General features: G+C 64.7%; 1 protein-coding gene across 5 annotated transcripts in view; it reads left to right on the forward strand.

Moving 5' to 3' along the window:
• The window catches only part of CHLSN (cholesin), a 92,785-nt gene that overhangs the window by 76,291 nt on the left and 817 nt on the right, over window positions 1-15,677 (forward strand). For 3 of the 5 annotated variants that reach the window (XM_072943470.1, XM_072943471.1, XM_072943472.1), the window contains exons 3-4: window positions 10,176-10,351; window positions 15,110-15,191. In XM_072943470.1, coding sequence (XP_072799571.1) covers window positions 10,176-10,351; window positions 15,110-15,191 — 258 coding nt within the window. Of the gene's footprint in view, window positions 1-437; window positions 557-7,623; window positions 7,814-10,175; window positions 10,352-15,109; window positions 15,192-15,677 lie in introns of those variants that run through there. The other 2 variants (XM_072943473.1, XM_072943474.1) reach the window with 2 other exon arrangements.

Below are 15,677 nucleotides of genomic sequence, written 5' to 3' on the forward strand. Positions count from 1 at the left end.
GAGCGTGTGCAAAGGTCCTGGGGAGACGACAGCGAGCCGGTTCAGCCCTGCTGCAGCTGGTGGGGATGTGGGGTGCGGACTGGGAGCAGCCGGGGGCCCTGCACCGCGTGGGTCTCCTGCCTCCCCTGTGGGGACCGCCAGCGCCCTGGTCCACTGCAGGCCTAGGTGTTGGTGGAGGCAGGGCCTGCCTGTCGCCAGGCCCTGGGAGAGGGCTCGTCTGCCACTTGGCGGCCGAGCTGTGGGCTGAGAAGAGGCTGCGAGCCTCCGTCCGGCCTTCACGTGGCGCGGCGAGCGTGGGCCCGCGCCCACCACGGTCCAGCTCTGCCCATCGCGGCGGACGGGGCGCCAGGCGCAGGGTCTCTCCGGCAGGGAGCCCCGCCCACACGCCGGAAGCCCCGCCCAAGCGCCGGGCCGGCGCGCTTGCGTCACCGTCCAGCCGGCTGGATCTGGTTCCAGCCGAGCCGGGCCGGCCTGACATGCGCAGTGCGCGGGGGCCGGGGCTGTGGCCGGGCGGGAGCCGCGGGCCCGGGCGCACCTGGCGGCCGGGGAGGCGGAGGTCAGTGCGTCGACCCCGGGAGCGGGGCCCGGTGGGGGCGTGGGGGGTCCGTTCTGCACGCGCGGGGCGCGGGCGGGCTCCGGCGGCGCCCTGGAGCCCGAGACCCCGGGAAGAGGGCCCCGGGCCCAGCGTCCTCACCGAGGGGGGCTGGGCCGGCGGGGGGCTTGGGTTGCCACGCGCCGCCGACCTCGGGCGGCGGCTGCAGCCCTGCGACCCGGGCGGGCCCCCTGGGCTCTCCGGGCCGCGGCCTGCGCCGCTTCCCCGCCTCCTGCCGCCTCCCCCGGGCCCGGCTGCCAGCGCGCGGCCCGGGACCGACGCGGGGTCTCCCGGGGCCTTAGCCCTGCGGGGCCCGCCCCAGCCCCGCAGGGCGCAGTAGCGAACGCCCACGAGGGTGTGCGCTGGCCTGCTGGCGTAGGACCTGGCTGTGCTCGCTGCTCGGCGACGCGACTGCTCTAGGGGCGTTACGCGCGCTCAGGAGTCGCCGCGCAGGGAGAAGCCTGGCCCGGCAGCACGGTCCTAGCGCGAGGTTGCCTCCAACAGCGGACGACGGAGGCTGGGAGGTGCCTGGTACACGTTTGGTGAAGCTTTTGGGTTTCGCTGCGTCCTTCCTTGTCTTGGGGCAGTAACACGTTTTGTTTTGTTTTTCCCCCAAAGCTCGTACTTCTGGCGGGCCCTGGAGCCTTGGACGCCGTGCCTGCTGGGCCGAGCGGCAGCGGGGCCCGGTTAGGACGGGCCCGGTCGTGCAGCTTCCTCTCCTGAGGAGGAGTTCAGACCAGGGGCTGCTAGGCTGTCGCGGGGCGAAAACGTCACTGACAGTCTTGTGCCAAATGGGGCGCTTTTTTTCGCTTTGGGGGAGCCACGTCAGGGGTAGCTGCGGCGTAGCTGGAGGCCCACCTCGAAGGAGCAGGAGGGACGGCTTTGTGGTTTTCAAACAGTAAGGATCTGATTTTCATGAAGGGCGAGATCGGAACTGCCAAATTAGAACAACTGTTGGCTAATGTGGGGAAGCTGTTGAGAAGTGTGCTCTCTGTGTATTTAGTGCTGCTTCTAGACTCACAGTTCGGACACTGAATACTCCACTCAGCTCCGCCGTGCTGTCTGCCTCCTGCCGGGACGGCATGTTCAGGTTAAGAACAAAACGCAGCCTGAACCCGTCACGAGCCACAGGTTCCCGCAGATGAGAACAGATTCTCAGTAGGAGGGAGGTGGGCATGGCCGGGGCCCGGGGAGCACAGTGGCCTGCTGTGAACACAGGCCGGACCGAGTGTGTGACCCTTTGCCTTCTGGTAACTGGGACGTCCCACGTGAGGCTGTTGACTGCGCTGAGTGCAGCCGGCCGAGCTGGGTCGGCCTTCAGCAGTGAGAGAGATGGGGTGGGGGGTCATAAGTCCTCCCCGTGCCTAAAACCAAAGGGGGCCCGCTGGGTGGTCCTACGCGTTAGTATTGCAGCTCTTGTGGAGGAGGCCCAACTGGGGTCTCTTTGCTCCTTGGATATAGGCGGAATCAACCCGGAGGCTTATCCAAGACCCTGGGAGGCAGTGAGGGCTGGCGAGGGGTGGGGAGAAGGGCAGGGCAGCCCTTGGTACCTGGGCTTGGGAAGACTGACCTTGGAGTCAGGAGACCCTCACCTGTGCCCTCTGCAGTTGGCAGGTGTGTGCGGTCCTGGGCCAGGGCCGTGTCTGTGCCTGGCTGGCGGGAGGCCTCCGGGCTGTGAGGCTCCAGGAGGCAGTGAGGGGGCCCGGCCAGCCTCCCCAGACTCTGCCTGTCGCTTGTCCAGAAACGGAAAGCCGACCTGATGCGAGTAGATCGCGTGGCACTCTGAACAGCTTCACTCCTGGTGGGAGTTTTCCTGGTGAAATGACTGCGTCTTCTCTGTCCTCCTGCCCCCCGCCTCTGTGTGCTGTGCACGTCTGAGGACGACGACCCCCATTTCTCAGCAGCACGTGAACACATCTGGTGTGCTTGGGGGCTGGGTCCGCAGCCTGCAGGGCCCCCAACCCACCACATCCCATCTCCACGTCTGGTCACGGCTCTCCGCCCATGGGCCTGCGTCAGCTCGGCCCCTGTCCTGCTCCACGTCCACCAGCTTAGGGGCGGGGCCTCGCTTGCAGCTCGCAGGGACCTGGTCCCTGACGCACCAGGTCCAGGCTGGCCCTGGACAGCTGTCCCATCCCACACGGCACTCTGGTTGGGGACTGCTGGGTGGACCAGATTCCATGCATCCACGCCCTGGGCCTTCAATGACTGCTGGGCCACCCATGCACCTGCTGGGAGGGGGGTGTGCAATGGGCTGCTGGTGTCCGGCTGGTCCCGCGGGCTGAGGAGATGGGGCAGGGGCGCATTTGCATTTCTGCCACGTCTGCGTCTGCGTCTGGTCTGTGCCTGCCGTTTGGCTCTGCCTTTGGCCACAAATCCCCGGGGCCTCTGCCTTCACCCCCTTCCCTGTCAGACAGCAACCTGGGGGAGTTCCACCCCCCGAAGACCTAGTCTAGCTTTGCCTGTTCCGTCCGTCCAAGGGCGGGAGTGGACAGACGGCCTGAGAAGTAGAACGTGTGCTGAGTGGAACAGCAACCTGTGGTGTCTCAGAGCCGTTTCCAAAACCTCATCTGATCTTTGTAAAGAGGGTTTGTGTCCCAGGGCAGTGATGCCAGGGCCTGCTGTTCGCAGCCGAAGGGTCCAGCCCCTGGCCCTCATCTTGTACGTGTGGGGTTTGCAGAGAGGCTGTCCTTGCTGGCTGGGACCACCAGGTGCGGAGGACTTGAGAAGTCGGTCACCCACAGCCTTGGGGAGGCCGTGGAGTCCTGACGCCGTCCCAGGGTGAAGCTTGGTGGGCCTTGAGAAGAGTTTTGTGGGGCTGGTCACCTCCCACCCGGCTTCGGCACCCAGATGCGGGAGTCACGTGTCCTCCAGCTTTTGTAGCGCTGTTGGCATGTAACAGGCTTTCAGTTCAACCCTTGGTCCTTGGGTCAGAAGAGAAGCAGGATAGAGTTGAGTCTCTGGTGTCTTCCTGAGATTCAGCTCTGGCTGCAGAAGGGGCTGGTACCCCAGCCTGCAAAGCGTGCAGCCTGCGCAAAGCCTTGTTCTGAGGCTGGTCTCTGGCAGAGGCCCGTGTCTCCAGCTCATACGGGCAGGTTCCACTGTCAGCCGAGCCCACGGCGTGTGAAGAGGTTGCTGTGGAAGATCCTGCCCAGAGCACTGAGCTGTTCGTAAGGGCCACTGTCCCAGCCGCCTTCACCTGGTGCTGTTGGGGTAGTGGGACCCCACCCCTCAACAGCCTCACCTCCTCCCCTGTAACCTCGGGATTCAGGTCTGATTCCTGTGCATTTGTGTGTGTGTTTCTGGGAAGAGGGTCCAGTGATTTCGTCATAGCATCCAAGGCCCAGACGGAATGAGGGCAGTAGGTTTGGGTGAGGAGAACTGTCGGCTGGAAGGGAACTTGCTTCCTGGGAAGAGGCCGCATCGGGGTGCGTCCCACCGGAGAGCCCAGCCTTTCCGGGGCTTGGGGGGCAGGGCTCTGGCTGGAGTTCTTGTGAGAGCATTGCATCTCCCAAACTGGGAGTTTGGACCTGAATGAGAAACAATAACTCTTACCTGCACTGCCTTCAACTAAAATCGAGCATTTCCTTCTGCTGTGAATGTTGGCAGAAGATCAGAGCAGGCCTGGCAGGGCCATGGCGGGCACGTCAGGGGACACCTCGCCCTGTTGCCCAGATCTGCCACGGTGCACGAATGAAGCACGAGGGTTCCCCGTACATCCTGGTACCTGTCTCATCTGCGCCCATGTCTGTCCCCGGGTTCACACATTTGGAAACCTCAGGCCTGCTGCAGTGTCCGGATGGAGGAGCCGTGCTCCGCCCGGGGCTGCCGCTGTCCCTGTCCTCCAGGAGCTCACCTGTCTCTGGCCGTGAGCCCCTCGAGGCCAGAGCCTGCGTCTGCCTCAGCACCAGCACCAGCGCCACGGCTCCAGAGGGACCCCGCCGCCCCACGCACGGCTCCCGGCTCCCGTGACCCAAGTGTGGTTGATCAGGGAGCTTCCTGCTTTGTCAGCGTGCACACTTTCTGAAACTGTTTAGAATTGTTCTAGTTTTAACCAGGGTATTGCAAACCAAATGGAGAGGGGAAACATTACTCCTCCATGATCCTGAATTAGCAGAAGTAACTCAGCATAACTCAGGTGTTGGGGGAATCGGCCTTAAAAGAACTTGACAGTTTGGACTTGCGTGCCTAGTTAAGTCTAACAAACCTGAGTGTTTAGGGTCTGGTTCTGCTGGGAGGTTGGGGTAGGTGCTCTGTGTTGCCTCCCAAGTTGCATCTGGTTGTTTCAGGATAAAAAGTTTCATTAAAATACTGTGGGAAACACTCCCTTTTTTGTTCTTCATTTTTTTATTAAAGGAGAAAGTGGTTTGCTGCTACTAGGTCCCCTTTTGAATTTTAGTAATTGTGGTAGTGGGTCCAGTCAGGGTTGAGTTTTCACACTGGAGCAGCATCTCTGCAGGAGCTGCCTTCGAGCACAGGACTTCATGCTGCCAACACCCGGGTTCGGAACCAAAAGGAAGAGGGGGCTTCGTGTTCTGGGGCCAGCTTCCTTGTAGGGACACACACTTCTGCTTCTCCACGCTGGACCCCGGTCTCCGGAGCCCTGTCTGCGCCCGAGCTTTGGTTGGCAGCCGGGCACCCAGACCCAGGGAGTGAGCCAGCACCAGTGACTCCGAAGGAGCAGCCAGCCCAGAAGACCATGCCTGCAGACAGACCCATGGTTAAGGACTGCTCTGCTAGGGGTCCTCGAGGGCACAACGGGGAGGGGTGGCACCTGGAGGCACCCTGGGCTCTGACCAGCTCTGGAGGGCACTGTGCCCTTTGGGACACCATCTGACCTGTACGCAGTGAGGTGAGCAGCTGTGTCCCAGACATGGCCTGGGGGTGGCAGTGCCCCTGCTTCCTCCCAGTCCTGATCTGCTCGTTCTGTAGGGTTGTTGGCTGGTGGATTTGTCTGGACAGATGGAGCGGGTTAGGGAGGTGGTGGGTGGGATGCTGGCCGACTGCTGCAAGACCGTCCCGGTCCCCACCTGACAGCAGCCAGCAAGCTGCAGCCCCACCAGGTCACACTCCACACGCCTCCGCGACCACTGCCTGCAGGCACTTGCTCAGTGGCAGGAGGTAAGCTGGACCCCACGTGCCGAGTCTGATGCTGTTTAAACCATTTTTGGTGAAGTTTCGCTCTGTCATCTCAAACCAAAGGCTTCTGGGGACTCTGTCGGTGATGCATTCCTGGTCAGCCCTTCCTCCCAGCCTGTGCCCCCAGCTCCACCCAGCAGAGCAAGGCCCGCCTTCTTGGAGGGGGGGCCCTGTCATCAGAGGTGAAGGGGGAATGTGTGGAGCACGGCGAGCTACCCCGGAGTGGCTCAGAAGCGCACCTGTTTCATGGCGGTTCTGCCTGTTTCTAGGGGAGTCCGGGCCATGTCTTCAGGGGAGGGGAGAACCCCCCAGGAGGGTGGGACAGGCTGAGAGCACAAGGCCCACCCTGCACTCGAGAGGTTCAGCAAGACCCATCTGAACAGTCGGGGCTCCAGCTGGGGTGGGAGGTGGGGCGGAGCACCTTCCACGCACAGCCGGCGGCCTTGGTGAGAGCGTGGGGGCTTGTCTGTGCTGGGCCAGGACGCCGCTCAGAGGGCAGCGTGGACGGGGCCCCGTGGAGGTGGCGCCGTGGTTCTGCCGTGTATGGATTCACTCTGGTGAGCTCGCCTTCTGGGGTGGACGGAGCACCAGAGCCTTGGCTCAGGGCCCTTTCAGCCTGGCTTCAGTGAAGAGAAGTGGTGGCTGAGGCTGGGCACCTCCGGACCACCAGCCACTCACCTGGCAGAAGCCAGGACTGCTAGCTGCGGTGGGGCTGTGGGGAGGAAGGAGGAGGGGTGGGACTGGGGGTGTCCAGCTTCTGTCACTGGCCTGCTGGGCCACCTGAGGCCTTCCCGCCACTTCCTTCGCCTTCCCACCTGTCACCAGGTAGAGACAGTGTCCATCACAGGCCCCATCTGGGTGATGTGTCCCCTGCAAGGAGGCAGGCTGGACTCCAGCACGCACGGCCCGCCATCTCGGTGCTGAGTGCTGTCAGCGCCCAGCGTCCCAGGAGAGGCAGGGGTCCCTGCGCTGCAGACAGGCTGTGCTGCTCCGTGTTGCAGAGCCAGCCCCAGCCAGCCCCCAGCCCCATCTCCTCGCACCTGTGCCTCTGGCCAGCCTGCAGAGCCCCTGGCAGGAGTGGGGGCAGTCCTGGAGGTCAAGGGGGTCCCCCTTCCTCGTGCCCCCCAGCCTTTCCTGTCAGGAAATCGGGGGACCCTGTGGACTGTCCCAGCACCCTCTCCTCTGCAGCTGGTAGCGGGGCTGGTCATCTGCCAAGTCACTCCAGAAACCCCCGGGGCCGCTGCCCCTCTGCCCACTGGACCGGCATGGGGCATCGCGGGGCGCTGGTGGCTCCCTTCCCCTCCAGCTCTCTGTGCCGGGTTGGGGGGGTGCACTTTATCTTGGCTCTGGGAGCTCCAGGAAGACAATGGACCCTTTCTCTGGGACACAAGAGAGCCGCTGTTGACACTCCCGGGGCCCGAGCTCAGGCTGGGTGATGGCTGGACGCCTGGGGTCTGGGGCGCTCGGAGCTCTGGGGCGTCTCGGCCGGGGCAGCTGACCCAGTGGGAGGTGTGAGGAACGAGGCGGTGCACAGACAGGGCCTCCTCTCATCCCAGCGCTGCCCTATGTATGTCCAAGGGTGGTGGTGGGCGGTTGAGACCCCTCCCCAGAATAAACGTGCGAGAAGTCCCTCGTTTGACAGAGAGCCCGAAGTGGACGGGCTGGCTCAGGACCAGACGGGAGTGCTGGGTGGGGTTTTGTCTGGATGGGTCGCACCAGCTGGAGGACCTGAGTTTCCCAGGAGGCAGGGTGATGGGGGGTCCCCCGCCCCAGCACACTCTGTTGTGCCAAGTGGCCCCACGTCTGTGTCCAGTTCAGTCTGGGTGGGTGGTCCTCACGACGCCCTCAGGGCTGACCCTCAGCTGCTCCCATGTCACCCCCCATCTCCAGCCCCCCGCTGCAGGATGAGGACTCCTGGGCTGCCTGCCCCACCACAGACTGGGACAGAGGGCCCTCAGGACTACCCACCCCTAGATGCACACGGAGCAGGGGAAAACCTCACCCTGAAGGCCTGACACCGTGGTTGAGCTGCCGGGGGCCCCAGAGAAGGGAAACTGGCACCACGATGACCAGACAGACCTCGTGAGTCCTTCCTGGGTCTACACGGGTCCCTCCCCGCCCTCTGGGGTCAGCCCCCTTTCTTAGAGACTCCGATCCCTGGAGGGAAGGGGAGGAGTGGCTGGATTGGGGTGGGGCTGGGGGCCCTGCAGCCCAGCAGCCGGAGTGTTGGCAGCCTCCTGGGATCTCCTGGTGGCCCCAAAACCACAGTCTGGGAACCAAGACCCTAGTGTTAATCCCTGAGTGTTGGCGTCGGCCCCCAAAGGCGGTGTCCCCTGCAGGAACAGGCTGTGCCGCCAGCAGCGCTCGTGCCCGCTGGCTGTTTCCACCAGTTCAGCGGGACGGGGCCTCAGAGGCCACTGACCAAATTGGGAATGATTTAAAGAAGACTTTTCTGTAGTTTTCAGATTCTGTGCCTAACCCGAGACTTAGGCCCTTAATGCTGGGCATTCTGGAAGCCGCAAGAGAAGTGGCTGGGCCCTTGGGGGATCCTCCCCGAGGGACCCGCCTGGCCCACGTCCTCCTCCACCCGGGCCCACGCTAGTTCAAGTTCCCGCTGCCAGCCCTGCAGCCCGGGCCGTGCCTCCTTCCTGTGTCCGTCCTTGGTGACTGCTGTACCTCACGGGCTTTCGCTGGGCCCACAGAGCACCCCAGGAGCCCTCAGGAGTGGGACAGGGCTCCCCTGTCTAGTGACCAGGGTCCTCTGGCCTTGGGGCAGCAGCCAGCACCCTGTAGGGTCAGAGTAGGGGGATGGCAGGGGCCAGGCCCTGGGTTTGAGGGCACTGCCATGCCCAGCGACACCTGGAGCTGTGGAGGGTGTGGCCACCACACGGGCAGATGCTTTCCACCCTCCCTGTCCCTTCCCAGACCTGCCCAACCTACAGGCCTCCCTCCAGGATCAGCGTTGACAGACCCCCCAGGCCCACCCACCACTGCCGCAGCCCTGACCCTTCACTGGGACTCGGCCTGGTGGCCTGTGTGATGCCCCCGATGTGGCTCAGAGGGCAGGGCCTGGCCTGCAGGGCTGGGGGGTTGCCTGCTTTTCTGGGAGCCAGCGGGTGTGTCTCCTAGACCCCAGCAGATCCCACTTAAGGTTGGATGGACCCAGAGGTCACTGTGCGAGTGAAGTAAGACTAGTGTCAGTTCACTCACGTGGAATCTACACCATGTACAAGGAGGCAAACATGGAGACTGGGAGGGTGCGGGCTGGGGGCGTGCTGGGCCAGAGGGTGGACCCCACGGTGACAGAGGAGACCGCAGCTTTGGTGGCGGGCACGCTGGAGGGCACACAAGCGTGAAAACTCGCGTCACGTAAACCAGTGTCCCCCAGTAAAAAGAACATTAAAACTCACCCCCGTCCATGGGAGCCTGCGGCTGGCGGGGGTGTTCTAGGCGTGAGTGTAGGTGAGAGCACACCCACCCCCGACCACCCCTGTGGTCAGAGCTGCTGCTGCCCTGTCCTTCGGGCGCCCGGCTGTCCCCCAGCTCGCTGGCCCGGCTGCGGTGCAGTGCACGTGTGCATGCGAGGCATGTGCTCAGCGGGTCCCCGGCCCCCCCCCAGGAGAGCCTGGGGCCCCGTCTGGAAGCATCTCCTGTGTGGGTGGTCTGAGTTACCCAGTGTGGCTCCGAAGCGCCACCGTGGGTGCATCCAGCTGGTTCTAAGGAGGGAGAGGGAGGGGCTGGGGAGAGCTGATCTATTGTTGTAGACGATTCCAGAAGGAGCGGGCATTGAGGGGGAACACAGGTTGTCGGCGGTTGGCATTTGTGCAGGGCCTACTGGTGTGTGTGGGAAGGGCCCCTTGCCTTGCTCACTGGGGCGGGGGCTCTGAATGCTGGCGTGTGGTGGGGCAGCGGCCTGAGCCCTCCCTGGAAGCGCTGGGGCCATGGCCAGCCTGAATCGCAGTGAACTCTCGGTGTCCCCGAGGCTCAGGGTGTGTGGATAGCTGCTGGAGTCCTTGGACTCCGCTCTTGTTTGGTTTGTTGGTCAGGGTGGGGGAGGGGCGTGCTTTCCAGGCAGAGGTGGCAGGAAGATTGCGTCACAGACCCCAGTCCCCCCACCCCGCCCCCAGGGCTCAGCCCAAGGAGAGACAGCTCCGCACAGGCACCTCCTGCTTCCCCCAGAGCCGAGGGGCCCAGTGGGTATGGCCCCCCTGCACGTGCAGGGTTTGCAGCAGGAGCCAGTGGGGGTGCCCGGGACACATGCCGGCCATCCCACAGGGCTTCCCCCAGGCACTGGGTCCCCGCGGATGCAGGGGTTTGAGGAGCCCCTTCCTCCTTCCCAGCAGAGTGTGTGGAGCTCTGCGCCGGGACGCACCGCCCGGAGAGCGTCTGAGCTCCGGGCAGCGGGGTCCAGGGACCCTGACCGCCGGTTCCCTTTGCCTTTCAGGGAGCAGCAGTGCTCGGGACCCTGTCCCCAGAGGAGCGGAGGGTCCTGGAGAGGAAGCTGAAGAAGGAACGGAAGAAGGAGGAGCGGAAGCGGCTGCGGGAGGCGGGCGTTGCCACGGCGCAGAGCTCACTGGCCAGGCGCTCCGGGGCCCAGCTGGCCCTGGACTACCTGTGTGGGTAAGACCGGCCCCGGGAGCATCTGGTGTCCCGGGAGGATGCAGGCTGTGGGCCCAGGGGACCCGGTGGCATCATCACCACCACCTGCACCACCCACATCAGCACCAGCATCACTGTCGTCACGCTGTTGTCACACGTCGCGCACACCCCACGTCTCCCTCCAGGAACTTGTGTTCTTTTCACAGAATCCTCGGAGCCCAGCCAAGGACTGGGGTTTGAGGCTTGGAGCCGGGTTCAGGAACAGGGTTGCCGCGGGGCCCTGCGGGGGATTCTGGGAGAGCAGACGGGGTTGAGGATGTGTGTGCGCACATGTGAACCTGCCGACAGGCGGGGCAGGGCCCGGTCTTCTTGGAAGGAGTTAGGAGCTGCCGTATGAAGCGGAATCGTCCAGATTCCTGGAACTGGCTGAGGGCCTGATGATTCAGCCACACAGGCAGCCCGGGGTTCCGCCCCTCCCCCCTCCTCCCCCTCCTCCCACTTCCTCTCCCTTGGAAGCAGGGGAGGCTGTGGGCAAGCCCTAGACTCTACCTCGTGTCTCTGCCAAGCCTGGTGACCCCTCCAGGGACAGCTGGGCGTAGGCAGGGCTCACCTGGTGGACAGACCAGTGCCTGCGTCCCTGCCAGCCGCAGCCAGGGCCTGGCACAGTGTGTTACCAGGTCCTTTGCTCCTCTGGGGTCCTCAGAGCACGCAAGACCCATGGGCAGGGCCGGAGTGCCCTCCAGTGACACATGGGCCCTGGAGAAAGGGTCTCTCTTGGCCGGTCACTCTGTGGCCTCCACTCCAGTCCCATCTGAGTCCAGGGCTCCCACCTCCTCCTGCCCGGGCCCCCATGAAGCCCAGCCAGTCTCCACCTGAGATCCTTCCTCATGGGTGGGTCCCAACCCACAGAGCCAGGTCCGGTCTGCTCTGCCCCTGCCGCCCAACAGAGGATGTCCCTTGTCCTCTGTCCTGGGCAGGGACTGAGCTTCGGGCCTGCTCGACCCTGACGTCTCCTGGCTCCCAGGTGTCCCATGTAGCTTGGGGAGGGTGTGTGGTTGTTCGTGGTTCTGCTGGGGCTGCAGCCACGCACGTTAAAACTGGCCAGGCACATCAGCCCGCTGCGCCCGGTGAGTGCCTGTGGATGGGAGGTCGCGGGGGCCCCATCTTCTGTGCTCCCGTAGGGGCAGCAGCCAGAGGCCGGGGATGGCCTCCCCATCGCCCCCACGCCGGCTGGTCACCTGATGGTCATCATGCCTGATTTTTCATTTCAAGTGAAGCTCACAGAAGACACACTGCCTTCCCAGCCCCACACCCCGCTTAGGAATATGAACTTGCCAGATCCAGCTGCACTGCCAAGTGCCGAGAGTCACGGCCAGTGGCCCAGGGCACCTGGAGGGGCCGGGGCCCTGCAGCCCGGGCAGCAGGCGGATTCAAGGAACTGGCGCTGGAGGGAGCGTGCTGGGAGGTGCAGGGGAGAGACCACGAGGACCTGAACCGAGGTGCAGGCTTGACAGACAGGAGGGGGCAGATCAGGGAAAAGCTTAGGGGACGGGGACCCCCACACGTGGCACCTTCCCGGCAGCACCGCCCGCCGCAGCCGACGGGCTGAAGCAGCCCAGGCGTCCGTCAGCGGAGATGCATGAACACGGTGGGGCCCACCCACACTGCAATATCGTTCAGCCGTAAAAAGCAAGGAGCCCCTGACGCCTGCTGCAGCGTGGAGGGACCTTGAGGACACGGTGCTCAATGACATAAGCCAGACACAGCAGGACAGACACTGGGTGACCTCACTTCTGTGAGGGCCCCAGAGGAGTCGGAGTCACAGAGACAAAGCAGAGGGTGGGGGCCCGGGGCTGGGGGAGGGGGAGTGAGTGAGTGATGGGGATAAGTCTCAACTTGGGAAGGTGGAAGGTTCTGGAGATGGACGGGGTGATGGCTGCACGACGGTGTGAATGTGCTTGGTGGCCCTGAGCTGAGCACGCAGGTGGTTAGGGTGTGACCGCCACGCTGTGTGTATTGTGCTCCACACACGCGCGCACACAGTCCACAGGCCTCTGGACACAGGTGTGGGGCGGGTCAGGGTGGCCATGGCCTTCAGCTCAGGGACGGGTAGGTGGGGAGCAGCAGGCCGGGACAGTCTCCGTGTGGCTTCGGGGCGTGGAGTGTGTCTTCCTGGGCAGCCTGACTTTCGGCCGGGGGCCAGAGGGAGCCCAGTAGGGTGTGTGGCCTGAGCACTGGCGAGATGGGAGCCGCCCAGGCGCCTGAGGCTGGGCCGTCCGGCATTCTCCCCTGATCCTGGGCTAGGCTGTTCTCTCAGAGGGTGGGAGGGATGGCCAGCAGGGCCCACCCTTCATGGCCTGAGGCCCCGAATTTACACCAGTCCCTTACAGGCACCTCTGCCTGCAGCTGAGGTCAGCTTCCCGCCACCAAGACACCTATAGGCCGCAGCCACAAGAGGGCGGGCGTAGGGTGCTGCTCTGGGCACCTGCAGGCCCCACCTGGCCTCTTGGGAGAAGGCTCTGAAAACAGGAGTTGCCCTGCGTGTGAGGCTGCCCTGAAGATGGTGTCCCGGGGAGGGGGCGGAGGACCAGCTCGGGCTCAGAGGGGGCTCCCTGCCAGACCGGAACCTGTGAGCAGGTGGCAGGCTCAGTCCTCCCTCCCAGGGAGTGACCGTACCCGACTTTTACCCTGTCTGGGACGTCCAGTATCCTTTATCCCTGACCTCGGGATGCCTGCAATCACACATCTTCCACCTCGGAGGGGGGGGTCCCTGCCTCCTGGGGAGGCGTTTCCGGGAGAGGCTGGAGCCCCTGTCCTTGAGTGATCTTCACGTGGTCCTGGTGTGTCTGGGAGCCTCCTCTCTGCCCAGGCCCCCAGCCCGGTGCCCCTTGCCCCGCCGTGGGCCCAGGTGGCACACCCGAAGCCAGTCTGACAGCCCTGGGTTTTGTCTGTCCCAGACACGAGCTGCTGCTGGGGCTCAGCTGACCACGCGAGGGTTGAGCTGACCCTGACCGGAGCCCTGGGCTCAGGTAGGAGGCACTGCTTTGGGCCGATGCCCAGCCTGTCCACGTCACCAGCGCAGCAGCGACGGGAGCCCGGCCGGTGGAGCCCCGGGCCCGAAGTGGGTGCGCCCTGCAAGCCCTCTGCCCGCCCAGGAGGGACCCAAGACTCCAGGGGAGTGAGGTCGAGCCATCTTCCGGGCAGTCCGTGGGTCGGGGTGGGAGCACGCAGCTCGATCGGGGGAGCTGTTCTTGGTTATGAAGAGTGACCATCTGTAGCATGTGCCGGGAGTGAGAGGAGACTCAGGACGCTGCAGAGTGGGAGATGCGAGGGGCAGCTGCCACCCTGGCCCAAGCCCTGCTCACTTGGGTGGCAGAGAAGTCGGGGGGCCGTGGACATAGACTCGCTGCAGACCCTCGGGGGAGGGCACTCTCCTGAACCAGGAGGGCAGGCCCTGCCCCCTCGCCTTGTCCAGCATCTTCTGCCTGACCGCTGCGTCTGGGGAGGGGTCGGTTTTGGAGGCTGTCTCTGTCTTCACGGGGGGAGGGAGGCGGGCGGTGAAGGCTGGCTTCGGAGCCAAGGCAAGTGGTTGATAAGCAGCCTCGGGGAGGGATCCAGAGGTGGAGACGGCTCAGGCCCCTCAGAATAGCCTGAGGGGATGCCCAGGGTGCTGACTGCGCAGCCCGGTGGCCTCCCTCCCTCCCTCCCTCTGGTCACCTGCTCTCCTGACATCCTTCTGCTGTTTGCCCCCCTCCCCTTGCTGGGCCCAGGCTTCTCCCCAGAGCCAGACCCACACTGGGTCCTGCACGTCACCTGGGGCCACAGGATACGTGCTGGGGCGATACGTGAGTCCAGGCTCGGGCCGTGGGGTCTCATGCCCCCACCCTGGAGGACAGGTCCTGCTCTGTGGCTGCCATTCGAAGTGCCCGTGGCCCCCATGGGGGCTGGGATTGGGTCGCTGTGCTGTCAGCGGTCACAGCATGTGTGAAACAGCACAGACCTTCCCCCACGGCCACCGGCGCCCCGAGTCCCAGGCATGCAGACCTCTGCGCCTCAGGGTCTCCATCCAGTGTTTGGGTCTCCCCTTGGAGAGCCCGGCCCCACTGCCCTGGCCAGAGTGCCACCCGCCTGCCTGCCTTCCCCTGTGGTGCCAGCGTCTAGTGCCACCTGCTCTCAGTGTCCAGCGCTCCAGCCTGGGCTCAGGTGCCGAGCCGGGCTTCGCCGTGGTGGCCTCGGCCCTGGAGGGCTTGGGGCGTCCGAGGCCCGTGGGTGACTGAGCAGGCCAGGCTGCTGGGACAGGCTCAGGCCATGTGGCCCTCGGGGTCCGGTCTCCTGGCTCCTCCCAGCTCACTCCCGCCCACGGGCTGCAGATGGTCCCCGCCCCAGTGGGCAGGCTTGCCATGGCGCACAATAAACGCTTCTGGAAGGACTTAATTTGTGAGATCCAGGGTGTTCCTGCAGAGTCGTAAAATGATGGACTTGCAGAGCTGAAAGGAAGTGGTCTTGCGCCGTCTGGTCCTGACGTCCTGCTGCAGACACGGGCCGCCTGGCTGGCCGAGGGTCCCCAGCAGACGTGCGGGACTGAGGCCTCCCCCCAGCACAGGGCGCCTGAGCCCCCTCGGCTCCTCAGGCTGAGGAGGGTCCTCCCAGGAACCTCTGCAGACACCCACGAGCCTGGATGCAAGCAACCCCTAGTCAGCCAAGAGGCCCGTCGGTCCAGACAGACCCTTGCGGCTCCTTCTGTCCAGCACTTGAGACGTTGTGCCCTTTCTTTCCCAGCTGGGCCCAGAAGCAGGACAACTGGAGGTTTCAGAAGACGAGGCAGACCTGGCTCCTGCTGCACATGTACGACTGTGACGAGGTGGGTGTGTGCGGTGGGGCGGGGTCTACAAGGAGGGGGCGGGGCAAGGAGGAGTCAGGCCTCCCGGTCACCTGACCCTGGGTCAGGGGCGAGAGGATGGACACTCTGGCAGTGCCTGTTCCGGCCGCCGTGGCCAGAGGTCTCCAGGCCCCTCGACACTGGCCCCTCCAGCGGGGGTGTGGGAAGGGCAGCCTCTCCCCCCCCCCACCGCCCCCAGCAGCTAGGCCTGGCCAAGAGGCTCCTTCTCAAGGCGGGTTCTCACGGCTGGTCCGGTGTGTGATGACGGAGAGCCTGTGGAACCTAGCGAGGCCCCCGTGGAAGCACCTGTCCAGGCCTGCCTTTTGCAGAGATGAAACCTGGGCTTGGAGGGAGGGTGGGGTTCGGGGAGTAAGAGCCCCTGCTGGTTTGCCCAGCGGCTGGACCTGGGGCCCGGGGGCCGGGCCCTCGGCCACAGAAGGTGCTGACGGTCAGGGGTGCCGGCCTGCG

This window comes from Vicugna pacos, chromosome 18 (genome assembly GCF_048564905.1).
Source record: "Vicugna pacos chromosome 18, VicPac4, whole genome shotgun sequence".
In the NCBI taxonomy this organism is placed as follows: domain Eukaryota; kingdom Metazoa; phylum Chordata; class Mammalia; order Artiodactyla; family Camelidae; genus Vicugna; species Vicugna pacos.